Source organism: Mixophyes fleayi, chromosome 8, assembly GCF_038048845.1.
Source record: "Mixophyes fleayi isolate aMixFle1 chromosome 8, aMixFle1.hap1, whole genome shotgun sequence".
Taxonomy (NCBI): domain Eukaryota; kingdom Metazoa; phylum Chordata; class Amphibia; order Anura; family Limnodynastidae; genus Mixophyes; species Mixophyes fleayi.
In genome coordinates, this window is record NC_134409.1 from 100,296,075 (window position 1) to 100,314,390 (window position 18,316).

At 44.4% G+C, this 18,316-nt stretch overlaps 1 protein-coding gene across 1 annotated transcript in view; it reads left to right on the forward strand.

Annotated features, from left to right (window-relative positions):
* The window catches only part of RANGAP1 (Ran GTPase activating protein 1), a 30,740-nt gene that overhangs the window by 9,115 nt on the left and 3,309 nt on the right, over positions 1–18,316 (forward strand). The window contains exons 11-14 of the mRNA XM_075182998.1: positions 4,417–4,603; positions 7,968–8,084; positions 16,261–16,363; positions 16,451–16,539. Of these exons, the coding sequence (XP_075039099.1) occupies positions 4,417–4,603; positions 7,968–8,084; positions 16,261–16,363; positions 16,451–16,539 (496 nt within the window). The remainder of the gene's footprint in view (positions 1–4,416; positions 4,604–7,967; positions 8,085–16,260; positions 16,364–16,450; positions 16,540–18,316) is intronic.

Here is an 18,316-nt window from a genome sequence, read left to right on the forward strand (position 1 = left end):
TTTCTGGGAAGAACACTGATGTTTATGCTATTGAGCTGAGTTTTTGAAGGTTAGCAAACGCTAAACTGGCTGAAAACTCCTTTTGTTATACCAATTGGCTCCAAAATAAATGTGATTTTTAGTGTAGTCTTTTGACTACACTAATGGGCACCAGTATACTCTGAAGTAATCTGCTCACCCAGTTTGTGCATCGTTCAGTAGGATATTCTCCAGTATGGCCACCAATTATCACTTGTCCTGTTTGTGGCCATTTTTTGGCTCTGTTTAGTGTGAACTTTTATCACTGCAGCTTTGAATGAAGAGGCTTAAAATTGATATGCTAGTATTGGTTTGTTTGTTCAAAGAACTTACTACAAGTGCTGTTTCAGAATATGACTTGGGGTAATTTTCTCACAATTTATGTAAAATTCTTAAAAGGACACTGTTATACTATTGGTTTGCACATTGGTACAGTGGTTAGCATTGCTATCTTAGCGTTGGGTTCATTTCCGACCAAAGCTCTATCTGTGTGGCGTTTGTATGTTCCCCCGTGTTTGGTTGGGTTTCTCCGTGTGGTCTAGTTTCCTCCTACACACCAGAGGCTTACTGGTAGTTTAATTGGTTGCTGATGAAATTAGCCCTTGTTTGTGTGTCCATGTGGTAGGAACTGATGTGCATGATTAAATAAATGTAAAGCACTGTGTAATATATAGGTGCTATATAAATAACTGTTCATATATAAATATTTGTCTTACATACCTGTTACTGCATGTTACTTGATGTGATTTTTGTCATATAAATTTATTATGTATTTTATTTGGATATTGCTGGCAGAGAGAGAGCAACTGCCAGTAAGAGGTTGGAAAAAATGTAATAAAAAGGTCTCCACTTCCACAAGCTTTACTTTTATTTATAAAACTACATTGGATTGTTTCAGCGTCCATATGAGGCTTCCCTTCACTCTAATGTTGAAGACCTCTTGCTACTGACTGACTGCTGACAATGGTTATTTATCTGTCATCTGTGGGTGACATTGGAGAACATGGAGGTATATAGGTAGCTGGAGCATTGGGCACTGGTAAAACTGAAGCTTCTCTCCCTCTATACCCCATTGGCTGTTTCTTGAACCTCCGTCTTGTTTAGTCCCTCCTGGAGATGAACAGTTTTCTTTGGCTGCACTTATTTTTTTATTTTTTTTTAGTGTCCCTCAGCTGAGGATACCTGAAGTGGGCTGCAGAGGTGCCGCATTTATTCCTCTTCAGTGCTGATGCAAATCTTGTTTTCTATGCGTGTGTGTGAGGCACTCTCAGATTCAACAGCGTAGAACCTCTCCAAATGATATAAACCAATAGGAGGAACTCTCACCCGATGGTAAAACACTGTGCTGCTTAGGGCGTTCTCATCCCATTTTTGTTCCACACAGCCCGATATCATGTAAGTAAATAAGATGTTACCTTCAATAGGAGTCAAGAGAACCAGCATTTTACTTCAGAAGTTCAGTTCACATATGTGAATACAGCTTGGTAGAGACTTCGGATCCATTTTTTGCAAGGAGTGTTGCATGTATAGCCTCCATAATCCTCCAGTGGCTGTGTGGGATCTCAATCTGGTGCTAACAGCACACCTTTTAAATCAGTTGCTTTGCTAGATTTGAAATTCCTTACCTGGAATATAGTATTTCTGTTGGCTATCTCTTCTGGCTGAAGAATTTGAGCTTAGGGCTTTGTCCTGTAGAAATCTCAATTTCTCATAATTCACAAGGACAGAGCAGTGCTTGGGACCAAGCCTTTCTTTCAGGCCAAGTACCACCTGAATAATGAATTAAGTCTCCAGAGAAAGAGGGCTCACTTCGATTTCTGGATGTGGTTAGGTCCTTGAGAGTCTATGTGGACAGAACCAAGGATTTGTATATGACTGATGACCTGTAGATCCTCTACGACATACATACGAGAGGATGCCTAGCTTCTACGCAAATCATTGCCAGGTGAATTACTTCAATAATTAGTAAGGTTTACATCAGGGAAGGACAGCCCTACCCTGAATATGTGACAGCGCTATCACTAGACCAGTGGGTGCCAATTGGGCAGCGAGGCATGGAGCCGCTCTTGAAAAGCTGTCCTGGGGCGGGCACCTGTTGTTGGGTGCACACCTTCACAAACTTCTACAGATTCAATACTTTTGCAGTTTTGGACATAAGTTTCTGCATTTCGTGACATTTGAGCATACCATTCCTTAGAAACAGCTTTTCGAAAATGTCCAGCGTTTTGTCACTGGACTGCCTACGGGAGCCACCTTTACAGTGTTTGTTCTTTGTTATTCTTTTGTTTCTGAGATTACTAAGCCTACTTGGACAAGATCCCTGGCTCAATCATTCCTCTATATCCTCAGTTAAGCCAACTGGGATTGATTCTCTCCCTAATTCAGTTCTGGGCAGACCCTGCTACTGTGACACAAATTGAGCCATCTTGGACTAAAGAGTTCTAAAAATCCGTTATCGGATTGAATGCGGATGTCTACCTCGCTGGGGAAGTTGCTGGAATCTTCCTCAGCTCAAACACCTAGTAAACTCCAGATTACACTCCAGGTTAGTTTTGGTGAGGATTCTTACTCGGAACTCTCCTCATAAGAAGAAGGTGAACTGCTGGGTAATTCAGATTTTGGAGATCCACAGGCGCTCTTGGTGGATGCCATGACGGTTCATCGGAACTATTGGCTAATTTACCGGTTTCCAACGCCAGCCATGTTACCATGGGGACCATGGGGATTAAAAAAGGCAGAAAGAGTGCACCGGTGATCCTGGTTGCTCCAGGTTGGACAAAAGATCATGGTATACTGATAGTCTAAGAATGGCTGCAGGTCTAATGTGGAGACTTCCACTAAGGCCCAATCTCTTGGCCCCAGATCGAATCAGGGCCCATTTTGCACCATGACTTAATTTGTCTGGTTTTATTATGGTGACTGTTTGATACATGATACTGGGAGCAAAAGGTCTTTTGGTTATTCAGACCTATGCTTAGGGCCAGAAAACAGTCATCTACGAAGAAATGCCATTGAGTATTGTGGACATTGTATATTTCTTGTTGTGAAAGAAAAGGCTTTACTTCAACCTTCAGGTTATTGCGTCTTTTGCCTTTGCTATAGGATGGTTTGTCTGGACAGTTGCCTAAGGTCCAGGTTTCAGCACTGTCCATCTTCTCCCAGAAGTTCAGACATTTTTTTCAAGGGGTACTCCTTGTACAACCACTGTGTATTCCTCCAACGGCGTCTTGGACTCTGAATTTGTTGTTACTTATTTTGCAACTCCCACCATTTGAGTCTTTGGACAAGGTCAGTGTTAAGTTTAACACTTTAAGGTCTAACCTCAACCATGACATTGTTGTCCCTTCTCTGAAACAGTCTATATTTGCAGTGCATCATGATTTGCTTCACTTTCTACACATGATCAGATCACTGAAGATCTATTTGAATAGGAGTACAGATCTGGTCCTTTATGATGCACAGAAGAGAGGTTGCCATCAACAAAACAAACCTTTACCAGGTGGATTAGAACACACACCTACTCAGGAAAACCAGTTCCTGAAAATGTCTCTGCTCACTCTACTGGATCAGGAAGTATATCCTGGGCTGTGCAGCATGGAGTCTCGGCTGAGCAGCTATGTCTGTTAGCCACCTGGGGGTAAATGTATGAAGCTGAGAGTTTTCCGGCGGCTTTGAAAAACCAATCGGATTCTAGCTATCATTTATTTAGTACATTCTACAAAATTATAGCTAGAATCAGATTGGTTGCTATAGGCAACATCTCCACTTTTCAAACCCGCAGGAAAAATCTCAGCTTCATACATTTACCCCCTGGTCCTCAGTTCATACTTTTACCAAACTGTACAGTTTTCACATTTTTGCGTGCAAGGATGCTAGCGTACTCTTTCTAAGGGGCAGCTTTGGATGTCCCCATGGTGAGTAGTATCCCCCAATAGGAACAAACAGAAAGTAGGATTTTTGTACATACTTTAAATTAATTTCTCTGATTTCATTTCGGGACACTGCATGCCCGTCCTTTATGTTGTGATTTGTACTGTTTATGTGTATCGAGTATAAGTGTTCCAAAAGTGTAATTGTTATCCTTGCATAATCCTTTCATCCTACCCTATGGTACTTTCTTCTTTAAATAACTGAGGTTCCTGTTGGGGAGGGGATATAGAATGGCAGGAACTTCTATAATCCAAGATAGCAGTGACCCCCAATGGAATCTGAGAAATGGATTTAACATATGTACAAGAATTGTGGGGTTTTGTTTTGTTTTTTTGCTGTACTATGAGGAACAATGCCTAATATACCTGTATACAACTTCTAATATCCATGTGTGTTTTAATTTTAGGAATATCGGTAAATTTGTACTCCAGAAGTTGAAAACTGCTTATTTATATTTTCTGTCTTTAGTGATGATGAAGGTGATGAGAATGAAGATGATGATGAGGATGATGAAGATGATGACGAAGAAGATGATGAGGACGACGATGATGATGATGAGGAGGAAGAGGAGGAGGATGATGGTGACGAAGAGGAGGGAGAAGAGGATGCTGAGGAAATTGAACAAAACGAGAAGTCTAAGAAAATTCCTCAACATGTAATTATACATATGACTGCACCACAATTAAACAGTGATTAAAGTGTGTTTTTAATATCTGAAAATGTAGCTATTTTTAATTTGATCTTCACCCACATTGATTTTTTTTCTTTCTATTTTTTACATATAAAAGCATACAGAAAATCCCAATACACAAACATGTACAATTGTAGTTCAAAATATCTGAAAATAGACAATTGTAAGCAGTGAACATACTTGATTAATGAGACTTAACTGTAGTACATTGGCATTACTGTTCTACCAGAGTTCAGATAAAAAGTAATTAGTGAGGGAAGATTAGTCTAGGGGGAGGATAACAGGTGTGAACATTGGGGATGCCACTAGTAGTCTGAAGATAATAATAAATCGAAAAGGGAAAGTATCGATAATTAACATTTACTCAAAGTTGAACTGGCCAGAACCTTCATTTACAGGAAAAGGTTTGAGAGACATCGAGTGGATTATCACATGAGGTAGATCTGTGGTGTAAACGAAGAACACCATGTCTGGGTATTTTTATGGAAAGCTATTTATTTATTTAAATATTCTGTGATTTTCTCAGTAGCAGCCAGATGACAGGTTTTGCGAGTAAGTAGGTTCAAAAATAGTCATTATATTTCTAGAAACTGGCCACTTTGTACTTGGCTGTGTTCAATATATGGGAGGTCAGTTTACTGGTAATTTATTCGTTTGTTGAATTCCATCTTTTGGCAGGCAGTATAAGTAGGACCACAGGTCTTTGGAGAACCGTATATGCAATCTGATTGGCAGCAGATACCACCTATAATATACTGTACCATGTATGGATTTTCTGTTTAAGAGTGTAGATTGGCTATTTAGAAATTCCTTCTGTAGTTGTAAACAAAGACTCCTCATCTGGTGGTCTATTCAAGTTGGCCTCCCAGCTAATTTCATGTTTAGGAATAACTGGTTGTTTAACCTTGCATAATATGTTGTAGAGAGTAGATATTATTCCATTAACAAACGATAAAGGATCGACTTATTGGTTTCGGATGTCTAGTAAATAAATTCTTAGGGAATTTATAAAATGTGTTATTTGAAAACAATATTAAGGGACTTTGAGAACTCAAAATTGTTAACAAGAAAGGCGCATGCCCTCCCCATCCTAGATGTCCATTGCCATTCTAATACCTTTCTTTTGCTGTGTATACAGGTGAGGGGAGATAGATATGTAGAGAATTTAAGTGAGATCTGCAGAAGTCTTAAATTTGAGAGTGGGACATGGCTGGTTTATTCTCATAGGGCTTACCTAGTATGGAAACTGTGGAGGATACTCCACAGAGAGCAGCTTATAACTCAACCTCAAGGCAGTAGATGTTGATAGATAAACATTTGTTTGGCCCCCACATCCTCTCTCTTGCTAAATCCTGCCGCTTCCAGCTGCGCAACATCGCTCGCATCCGGCCCTTCCTCTCCCAAGATGCCACCAAATGCCTTATCCACTCTCTGATCATCTCCCGCCTGGACTACTGCAACCTCCTCCTCACTGGCCTCCCCCACTCTCATCTCGATCCCCTTCGATCCGTCCTTAACGCTGCAGCTAGGCTTATTTTCCTCTCTCGCCGCTCCTCTTTTGTCTCCCCCCTCTACCTAGCCCTTCACTGGCTCCCATTCCCCTTCAGAATCCTCTTTAAGCTCCTCACACTCACCTACAAGGCCCTCGCCAACTCCACTGCGCCCTACATCTCCACCCTCCTCTCTATTTATGCTCCATCCCGCCCTCTCCGTTCTGCCTCTGACCGTCGCCTCTCTTCCCCCCTTATAACCTCCTCCCACGCGCGTATCCAAAACTTCGCCCGCGCTGCCCCCCTCCACTGGAACAAGCTCCCTCCCTCCATCAGAACTTCCCCTAATCTGTCCAGCTTCAAACGGGCCCTAAAAACCCACCTTTTTCTTAAAGCCTTTCTATCTCCCACTTAACTTCCTACCTTATCTTCTGCCTCTGTCCCCCTACTCTCCCTCTCTCCCCTGCGTCTCTCTCTGTCTGTCCACCCCTCCCCTTAGATTGTACGCTCCTCTGAGCAGGGCCATCTCTCCTCCTGTTTCCACCACTTCTAACTCTGCTCTCCAGCTACTTAGCCCTCCTCCTCGAGGGTCTTCCACCCCACGTCCACTCTCGCTCCCTCCTCCCCCTGTGGGTCTCCCTGTCTTTCGCGCCCTCCTTCTTGGGCCCCGTCGTTTGCGGATCCTCCCTCCCCCTTCCCCGCCCTCTCTAGCTGTGCATTGAGCGTACTGAGTTGCTGTGTTTACTGTACTGTGCTGTCTCCCATTGTATTGTGATTTTGTTTGTCTCTGTACGGCGCTGCGGATGCCTTGTGGCGCCTTATAAATAAATATTAATAATAATAATAATTTGTGTAACTCGTGTTACAAATCTGTTTGTGTACAAAGATATAGATCTCTGGAATACTTAAGAATTAAGATATCTTGATAAGGAGTCATATCCTTGTCTCAACCTGCATTCGCCTATTTTAAATTGTTTAGAAGTGCTTCTCATAGCGACTTTAGGAAGAAACCATATTTGCCCATATCTGTGTATAATTTTTTCTTTTTGGTTTTTGAACATTCGAGATACTGGATGTATGTATGTTTTTGTACTTCTATACATTTTTTTTTTTTTATTATTCATTTATTGGTGGTGTTTTGTTTTAAATATTGTGGTGTTTTCACAGATAGTTCTTAGAAGTAAGTCCTTAGACCAGTGGTTCCTAAACTTTCTCAGTTCGAGGCACCCTTATTATCTCCATAATTTTTTTTCAAGGCATCCCTAAACCAAAATAATTGCTAATAATAATCCTGTCTTTTAAGTAATTGGATCAATGTAACTTAATAAGTATTTAGGCCCCTTTACCAGTTTCCCGTTTATTACATTGTGCCTTTATCAAACTGCCCCTTTCATTCCACTGCTGCCCCTCCGTTCCTTTGCTTACCGTTTACTTGGCCTTCTTTCTTATGTTTTTTTGTTGTTGTTCTGTCTTCATTTCTTTAAGTTCAGGCTCCTATCTGCGCCGCTACTCACTGAAAATGTCGGACGTGATGATGTCACGCCCGACAGTCAGTGCGATGGGAGCAGGAAGGATGGTGGGTGCCACCGCACCCGTACTAGTAAGGTTTTTTTGTTTGTTTTTTGGCCGGCAGGTGGACAAGTGAGGGATGACAGACGGAGGGCAGCGCCTCTCAGGCGCTGCTTCACCCCAGAGAGCCAGGGTGCACAGTTTGGGAGCCACTGCCATAGACTGTTTCAATTACAGGGTTTTAAGCAACAGTCAGGTTATTCTAGGTTAGCAGAAATGTTTTATGTAAGTTGCAACTTACAGACTTAACAACATTTGTCTCCTTTAAGGAATCCACACCAGTTTCAACTCCTCTTCCCCCTGTTGATGCATCCGCTTTCCTCAGCTTTCCTTCACCAGAAAAGCTCTTGCGGATGGGCCCCAGACGTTCAGCAATTGTAGCTCAGGTAATCAATTTTATATGCTGCTTATTTCACACTGCTTTGGGTAAAGAACAAGAGATTTACTTTCAGATATTCATACCCTTTGCTCTTGCTCTCCATGCCCCCCACAGGATTTGATCTCCCATATACTAATGGCTGCAAAATCTCTCAATGCTAAAAAGAAAAAATGGAAACCTTTAGCTTCTCCATCTATTCCAGTTCCTAAACATTTTGTCTGGCATATTACATACATGGGAAATATTACATACTATCTACAAGATAACTTAAATGTGATGCTATTTGGGCTTGCTGGTATTTTAGAGGAACACAAAACTGGACAATCTACTCAAAGGCATTAAGCTCCCCTCCTTCCTCCCTGAACCACAAAGTCAAAATCTCATTCAGCATACTTGTGGCAGCTTCTGGGTCCCTCATTTGATTGACTGGACTGAGAGACTTCATGCTGTAAGGTATATCTGTGTCATTCTAGAAAAACACACACACACTCACACTCACATCCACACTCTGTGTGTTTATACTGGATATATACTTTCTATTCCTATCCACTCCTCATTTCATGTTCCCCTGATTTCCTCTTCCCTCCCCCCCCTGCTCCCCATTTATTCCTCATACCCCCTTCCTTCCCTCCCTCCTTTTTTTTTTTTTTTTAATAGTACGTTTTATTAATAACATCATATGTTGAAGAGGAAAATATGTTACAAAAGTTCATGAGAGGTACAATAGTAGCGACATAGCATACATACTTATAAATACGAGGTATATAATACTCTCACATTGCTTTTAAAATAAGTAGTTAACTATATTTCTCTTTCATCCAGTCTGGGGGACACTGCTTACCATGGGTTGTGGAGGGAGCTTGGGGAGTTGGCACCTAACTAGTTAACTTTTAGTACTGCCGACAGACCCCTCCCCTCTACAATCCCCCTGCCCCCTCTTGTTCAGTTTTTTTTAGGTGCCCGCGGAGTTGGACAGTGTTTTTTAGTGCTTAGTGTAAATTTATTCTTTTATTTCATTCTTTTCGTTTTTTATTCCTTTTTTTACAGGTGGCAGTGCTGGAGTGTGTTCTACTATAGAGAACACACTCACAGCAGAACAGAGGCAGGCACACCCCTGTCAGTTGGGAGTCAGCGACTCTCACTGACAGGGACAGCAAGAACGGGTATCTGAATTGGGAGTAACAAGCGGTCTCGCAGGATAACCAGATAACCGGCGCTGCCACTGCAGGCATAGAGCGCCGGTTATCGGATATTTCATGGGGTGGCCATCTTGGTTTTCGGAAGGGCACAGAGGCGCTGCAGGCAAAAGGGGGCTATACCTGGATCCCCCTCATGCATAGGAGGGGGCATCGGGTATCTTCCGCTGCGGAGACCTCCCATGGAGGTCTCCACTACTCTGCCACAGAATTCTTTTTATTTTTTTCTATTTGGCCACAGAGTCGCTGCAGAAGCAGCATTACTGAAGGGGGGGGGGGGTTAATCCATAGAGCTCCCTCCCCCCCCCTTCCAGAGAGAGAGATGGTCTGTCCCAGTCTTCTGGCACCAAGGAGAAGCCCGGGAAGAGAGAACAGAGCTGAGGGAGCAGGCACCAGGAACTGCTGTTGGGCTTCTCCCCTGTTTGGCCTATGGGCTGAGTATCTGATTTACTTAAACACATTTTCTGATATTGCTGTGTACAAGTGGGCTAGTAGATTTATATTATAGTTCTCCTACCTGCTTATGTATTATTTTGTGTTTTAAAATATTACAAGTACAACTTTTATATTTAGATCAGTTGATTCTTGTAGTTTACTCTTTTCTCTCCACACATTTATATCTCTCTCTCTAGTCTGTGTGTTTGGTGTGCCTTCCTTTATTAGAAATGTCAGATAAGGGAAAGGGCCCTATGGCAAAATATTTCACATGTTGAAAATGTCATGTAAAATTACCTTGTGGGCAGAAGGACCCGTCGGCGCTCTGCTCTGTTTGAAGTGGGGGTCCCCCCTGCGCAAACCCAACAGGTTTCAGCCCCTCCATCGGAGGAGCCGACCTGGGTGGCCTTCCTGACGCAGTCGGTTTCCTCTTTAGCACAGATGGTTTTTCAATCCAATCAATTGTGGTCTAGTGTGGCAACGTCGGTGGCTAATAATCCAAGTACACCGTTGGGCCTCCCTGCTTCCTCTGGTTCTAGCGGAACGTCTTTACCAGGACCTTCCTCATTACAGACGGACCAAGCCACTGTCCCTACAGACCCGCCATGGTCCGCAGCATTTATAAAGGGTTTGGATAAACTGAACCAGTTGCTTGAATCCCCAAACATTCCGCCATGCTAGAAGAAAGCGGCCCAGATCTGATAATACCCTTATGGTCCTGTCAGATTCTGAGGAGTTTTCAGAGGAAGAGGGGGAAGTTAATTTCTGATCCTGACCAGGTTCTTCCTTTGGGACAGGAAGAAAGCTCTAAAAGCCAATTTATTAACGATTTGGTTTTAGCAGTTAGACAAGCGTTGGACCTCCCAGAACCGCAGGATCCTACTCCTAGAGACAGAAATCTTTTTAAGAAGGCCAAAAGAAAGGCTATCCGTTTTCCCCCTTCCGTAGAACTTAAGGATATTGCAGAAGGAGCCTGGAAACAGCCTGATAAAAGATTCACTGTTCCCAAAAGGTTCTCTTCCCTGTACCCATTGCAGGAAGAGGATGTGGTTCGCTGGGAGAGTATTCCCAAAGTGGATATTCCAATAGCCCGATTGGCCAAACACACTTTACTCCCAGCCCCAGGTTCTGCATCTCTGCAGGATGTTAATGACCGCAGAGTGGAATCCGGGCTGAAATATATATTTGCGGCTGCGGGTTCTTCCTTTAGGCCCACATTTGCTTCATCTTGGGTTGCTAGAGCCATGGAAGCATGGGCAGACCAGCTGGCAGAGGCATTACAGGACTCTGATTTACTTTCCCTGGCTTTGCATTTGAAGGAGGCATCGGGGTACCTTTATGAGGCGGCCCAGAACACAGCGGCTGTATCCTCTTCTATTCAGGCTGCCTCTATCTCAGCAAGAAGAACGTTATGGCTGAAATCCTGGGAAGAAACCATTCCTTTTTCAGCAGCAGGTTTGTTCGGCCCGGAATTGGATACCCTGATCTCCCAGGCGACTAGAGGCAAAAGCACTTCCTTGCCAGTATTCCCTAGCAAGAGCCGGAACCCTCGGGTCAGCTTTTTTCGTCAGCCCTTTCGGGGAACATCCTTACCTAGAGGACAGTCCTTTAGAGGCAGACAGCCCAATTCTCGAGGCTCCTCTGCCAGGGGGAGATCCTCGTTTGCAGCTAGGCGCCAGGCCTCCAAGACCCAGGAGAAGCCTGCGTCCTGATGACCACTCTGTTCCGGAGGGGGCGCCAGTGGGGGGACGTCTGTCTTTGTTTCAGGAACAGTGGGCAGCGTCCTCCCAAGATCCTTGGATCCGGGGTATCATATCAGAGGGGTACAGGATAGACTTGCTGGGACCAGCCCCACATCGTTTCTTCCTAACTCCGCTACCCCGAGATCCATCAAGAAGGCAGGCGATACAGGATTGTGTCACCTCTCTTCTTTCTCAAAGAGTTATCTGCAGGCTCCCAGATTTCCAGAAGGGACAGGGGTTTTATTCAAACCTGTTTCTGGTCAAGAAGCCGGACGGCTCCTTTCGTCACATCCTAAACCTAAAGGGCCTCAATGTGCACTTACGGGTGGACACATTTCGGATGGAATCCCTAAGGTCGGTAATAAACGCCTTAGAGAAGGATCAGTTTATGGCGTCCATAGACATAAAAGATGCATACCTTCACATTTCCATTTGGATCCACCATCAGTCCCTCCTAAGATTCTCGGTGGGATCCTTCCACTATCAGTTTCGGGCCCTCCACTTCGGCCTCTCAATAGCGCCGAGGGTTTTCACGAAGATCATGTCAGTAATGGCAGCATGTCTTCACCTTCAGGGAGTTCAGGTCGTGCCTTATTTGGACGACCTGCTCATCAAATCCTCCACAGAAAATGGCTTACGTCATCACTTATCCCTCACCTTAGCGGTTCTCGAGGGCCATGGATGGCTAATAAATTTAAAGAAATCCCAGTTGGTTCCGTGTCAACGCATGGTTTTCCTAGGGCTCATTATGGATACCAGCCAGCAGAGGGTATTCCTTCCTATCGAGAAGGTCAGTTCTATTCAGAACATAACAACTCAGGTCTTGTCTTCTCCCAGCCCCTCAATGCACTTGTGCATGCGGCTGTTGGGAAAGATGGTGGCCTCCTTCGAGACCATCCCCTTTGGTCGAGATCATTCTCAATGTTTTCAGTGGGATCTGTTGACGAAATGGTCAGGATCCCACCTACGCTTAGATCTCCAAAGGATCTCTCTATCCCCGAGGACGAGAGAATCACTACAGTGGTGGCTGATTCAGGATCACATGACAATGGGCAGGTCCTTCGCTCCATGGTCATGGATCATAGCTACGACGGACGCCAGCCTGAAAGGTTGGGGGTGGTAATCCTGCACCTCCTGCTCCAGGGGTTTTGGTCGGTTCAGGAATCAGCCCTGTCAATAAACATGCTAGAGTTGAAGGCTATTCTTTTGGCCCTCCGGGGGGCCCAGTCCCTCCTCCATGGCCATCCTGTCAGAGTTCAGTCCGACAATGCCACGGCCGTGGCATATGTCAACAGGCAGGGAGGAACCAGGAGTGCAGCTGCAATGAAAATGGCAGCTCAAATTCTGGTTTGGGCAGAACAGCATGTTCCAGCAATATCGGCAGTATGCATTCCAGGAATAAGAAATTGGGAGGCCGACTGCGTAAGTCGAAACCAGATGATGCCGGGGGAGTGGTCACTCCATCCGGAAGTTTTCCAGTCTCTGGTTCAGAGGTGGGGTCTCCCGGACATAGATCTCATGGCCTCCAGACACAACAGAAAGGTTCAGAGGTTTTGCGCAAGGGCAAGAGATCCCTTAGCGGTGGCAGTGGATGTTATGACAATGCCATGGGAGTTCAGGTTGGGATACCTGTTTCCTCCGATCCCCATGCTTCCTCGCGTACTCAGACGAGTAAGGCAGGACGCTCTGCCAGTATTTCTAATAGCTCCCTCATGGTCGCGCCGAGTCTGGTACGCGGACATAAACTCTATGGCAGAAGAACAGGGTTTCCGTCTCGAGACGGACCTCCTTCTGCAGGGTCCCTTCCGTCACCAGAATTTACCTCAGCTCAGTTTAACGGCATGGCTGTTGAAGCCAGCCTCTGGAGAGCTTAGAGGTTTTTCCTCCAGCGTAGTGAACACTATGATGCGAGCCAGAAAGCCTGTTTCAGCTCGCATCTATCACCGGATTTGGAGAGCCTACATCAGATGGTGTGAAAATAGGACTTGTCACTCGTCCTCCTTTCGTCTCCCTCGCTTGTTGGCTTTCCTTCAGGATGGCCTGGAAGTAGGGCTTCGGTTAGGTTCTCTAAAGGTCCAGGTATCGGCTCTTTCAGTTTTTTTTCACCTGAAATTAGCGGATTTACCAGATGTTAGGACTTTCCTCCAGGGAGTCTTGCATATTCAGCCTCCCTATGTTCCGCCTACAGCACCATGGGATCTCAACCTGGTACTGGATATGCTTAAAGGGCCTCCTTTTGAGCCATTGCTTCTGGCAGATTTGAAGTGGTTGACCTGGAAGGTCCTCTTTCTTTTGGCTATTGCATCTGCACGTAGAGTTTCGGAATTAGGAGCTCTGTCTTGTCGGTACCCATATCTGGTTTTCCACGAGGACAGAGCGGTGTTAAGAACCCTCCCTTCCTTCGTTCCAAAGGTAGTTTCGGCTTTTCATCTGAACCAGGAAATTGTAGTTCCGGTCTTCTCATCTACCTCCCATTCGGATCGACAGTCTATGGAAAAGTTAGATGTGGTTAGGGCTCTCCGCATTTATGTCAAAAGAACTTCTCAGATTAGACGTACTGATTCCCTGTTTGTTCTTTATGATGCCAATAAGAGAGGCTGGCCAGCCTTAAAACAGTCCATTGCAAGATGGATTACGGCAACCATCAAGCAAGCTTACATAAAGGCTAACCGTCCTGTGCCGGAGAGACTTACGGCCCATTCCACCAGATCGGTAGGGGCGTCGTGGGCAGCGAGAGATGTGGCTTCTGCAGACAAGCTTTGTAGGGCAGCCACCTGGTCCTCTGTCCACACCTTTACAAAATTTTACCAGTTTAATGTTTTTGCATCCGCGGATGCAAATTTCGCTCGTAGTGCTTTACGAGCGGGGCTTTCGGAGTAGTCCCACCCTTAGGGGGCAGCTTTAGAACGTCCCCATGGTAAGCAGTGTCCCCCAGACTGGATGAAAGAGAAAAGAGGATTTATGTACTTACGTTAAATCCGTTTCTCTGATTCGTGTCTGGGGGACACTGCGATCCCTCCCTTCTGCTTTTCTTCTGTGTGCTCTTGTTGACTGGCCTTTTCTCCTTGGGCTTTTTAATGTACTGAACAAGTGGGGGCAGGGGGATTGTAGAGGGGAGGGGTCTGTCGGCAGTACTAAAAGTTAACTAGTTAGGTGCCAACTCCCCAAGCTCCCTCCACAACCCATGGTAAGCAGTGTCCCCCAGACGGAATCAGAGAAACGGATTTAACGTAAGTACATAAATCCTCTTATTGATCTTGTACAACAGAGATGTAATTTTTTAACAATTCGAACTGGGGAAGAAGGGGCATAGTACAGGATTATAGGTGGGAGCGTGGAGTGGATTGGAAGGAAGTGTGGGGTTAAGGAGGAATTTCATGCGTTAACTAGAAGGGAATAGTCTGTTCTAGCTATCTTACTCCGGGTCCGGTTTCTGTTAAAATTGAAGCAGAGCTTGGTTGTGGTAAGAAGCCCACGGCTTTATAAAAGGACACAAAGGAGCCCCTCATTATGCTGGTGATACGCTTCATCTAGTAAATGTGCCAAAGTCGACCACAGACCATTTGAAGTGTTGAAGGTGTGGGATTTTTCCAGGAGGCCACTATTTGACAGATGGCTGCACTAATAATATGCCGGAGAAGTTTGTGAGCATGAGAGGGGAGGTCTGGCAGTGGTAGTAATATATGGGCAGCAATATATGTTTGGGGTCAGCAGGTATAGGGCTACTAAGGATTGCTGAGACACAGGTAAGGACTGCTGTCCAGTACGGGGCGTATTTTGGGACAGTCCACCATATGTCAAGAAGGTACCAATGTGATCACAGTTTCTCCAACAAGCTGCACTTGTTTGTGGATATATAGTGTGTAGTCTGGAGGAAACAGTACCATCTATGAAGTAATTTGTTGGCATTTTCCTGACATTTATGGAACAGCGTGCTGTCCATTCATATATATCTGCCCATGTTTATTGATGCCCCCAACTCTGTCTCCCGCTGTGTCTGGAAGCGGTCCTTCACATCTGTGTTGAGGGGGAGTACAGTACAGAGATGAGTCCTTTTGAGGATAATCCAGAGAGACATAGATTCTCAAACATAGTGGCTGGCTTGGATGTTAGCTGGGTTTTAACCGATTAGTGATGGTGCCTAATTTGCAAATATTGATGGAACTGTCTCATTGTAAACTCACAGCGATCTGCCAGTTCTGAAAACTGAGGAAATATTGGAGTCCTGGTAATATGATTTAGCTGTAGTAGTTAGCCCCTGCCTGCCCCCTTGGTATACATGGAGTGTGATAGTCCGGGCATGAAGGCAAGGTTGGACCAGAGGGGTATCAAAATCGAGCCCCCCCCCCCCCCCCCCTCTTTATTCCTCAACCCCCACCCCCCGCTCCTCCTTATCTCTTTATTTTTCATACCCCCTCTTCACCTCTCTGTCTCCTTTCCCCCTCTCTGTCTCCTTTCCCCCTCCCCACTAATTTCTGCCCCATAATCTATTACTACCTTCAAAAATATACTTACTAATTAATGTTTATTGTACATTTTTAGACATAATCCGTCAACAAATAAAACTTTTAAAAGACATACACATTTCCTAAATAACTGATATAACTAAGTGTTCATGTGTTTTCATCATTTATTCCACAATAGCAGAAACTTAATTTCATGTACTTGCCATGCACACTGTTTAGGTCATATTGGAGAAAGTAAAAGAACTTGTGTATTATTCTTTTGTTGTCTTTTGTGCAGATTCATTTTCACAGTACTCTAATTAAGGAACACTTTTAAACACTTATGTTTTTTAATTTGGTTTCAGACTAATGTTGAAGACACTGATAAGGTAGTACAAGCATTTATCCAAATTTCCTCAGTGTACAGGGATGATCAAGCCATAAAAGCAGCAGTGGAAGAAACTATCGGTATGAAGCAATTACCCTTTGTCTTGTCACTAAACATTTTTTTGTTGTTGTTTTTTCATGAATTCTTTCCCTTTTTTTTCTCTTCAGATGGGTTGATGGAAAAGGCTTTTGGCAGTTCAGTTTTTCAGCCAGACATGTTCATCACCAGTTTATTAATGCGTATGGGACTTTTAAAGGTACTGCAGATGCTACATACATAGGTGGTGGATGGTCTTTGTGTTGAGCTGACATTTATAGACATCTGATCAGTATGGTGGCAGCATTAATAAAAGATCTGTGGCATCATAGTAGTAACGTCATCAGAGATGAGCCTAACTGAAGGAGAGCACAGAGACCTAGGGAGTCTGCTAGGAAGAGCTGTCTCTGCTCTCCTGTCTGTGAGCACTGATAAATGTAATGTAGCATGTATCTAACAGTAGCTTGCATGTTAGCATCTCTTTTATATCTAGTTTACACTGAATCTACTAATGCTGACAATAGTGGACACCTGACATAGACTCTCTGGTTAAAACAACAAAATTATAAAACACAATGAGAGAGGGAATACTTTAAATAATACTTGTTTCTAGACCCTTTTAACTATGTCCAGCTAATTTAGTTTTAAAGGGGAACCTTTTTTAGGTTATACTAATTAGATCAGAGTAACTTTAGGAAGAATCGTGAAAAAGTATTTCTCATGTGTTACATTGGGAAGCACTGGGACATTGGGTATTGGCCTTGCTTCCTCCAGCCACTTGGAGGAAACACTTTCATTCCCACAGCCACTCTTCCAGAGGCCCTATATGCATGCTTTATAATGCTCATCTCCCTATGTCAAATGGTGAGAGACTTGCAGCAAGTGAAAAGGGAACAAGACCTTGGCTTGACCTAGGGCCTGGTGAAAATGGTCTGACATAAGTGAGGGCGTTGCGAAATTCTCTATTAATGTGCACATCAAAGTGAACGCCTTTAAATTACTTTAACCACAGTACCATGTCCCAACTAAGCGCCTCAGCATCTTTCCAGGTGTGACCAACACTTTTTGGACAAACTGATCAGTCGGAATCTTTCCTGCACATCTGGAGGAGCTGTCCTAAACTTCAGCTGTTCTGGAATGAAGTCTTCTTTGCCTCCAATATCTCTAACTTCATGATACTGCATGATCCAAAGTATATTTTGCTTCCTCTGCAAATAAGACTTCAGCAAATGGGCCCATAAGCTGTTCAGGAACACCTTAAGTGCAGCAATGTGCCAGATAGCGGCCTTCTGGAAAAAACCTCACTCTTCTACCTCTATGATGCAGGGGCAGATCTAGATAATGGTGCACCGGGGGCGATTTAGGCCCAGCCCCCTTTCTGCCTTCTGAGGCTGCCGGCGGCTGCACACTATGTGCAGGTCCGCTCGGCAGTGACAGTGTGCTGCCCGGCTGCTCTGATTGTGTTTAAAACACAATCAGAGCAACCGGGCAGCACACTGTCACCGCAGAACGGACCTGCACATAGTGTGCAGCCGTCGGCAGCAAGCCCATGCTAGGGGGACCCCCCCGGATCCGCCACTGCTATGATGATGTGTCACCGTATTTGGCAAACACAATGGAACACATCACTAACACTGCTCTGTATTCTTCCTTAAAGGACCTCCTTCCACAAGCAAGCAACCTTTGCTCAGTTTGAACATTAGATTCTGATTCAGTGCCTTCCATACTCCAGTCCCGTAACCTACTCATCAAAGATCTCCCCCTAAGCTTTCATGCATGTTGTTCCAATTCCCTTGTGTCCCTTGTCATTTTCCCCTACCCCTACTTTACTTTTGTTATGCTTTTGATGCTTCTTTCAAACGGGTTTGTTTTTTTAAAAAAATACCTTGACTCCTCTTCTTACAGGCCGTACCCCTTTGGTATGACTCTAACTGACGAGTAGTAGCTCTGTGTCCTTAGGAAGTGGACCTAGAACCAGTCCTCTGGGCCTATAACCA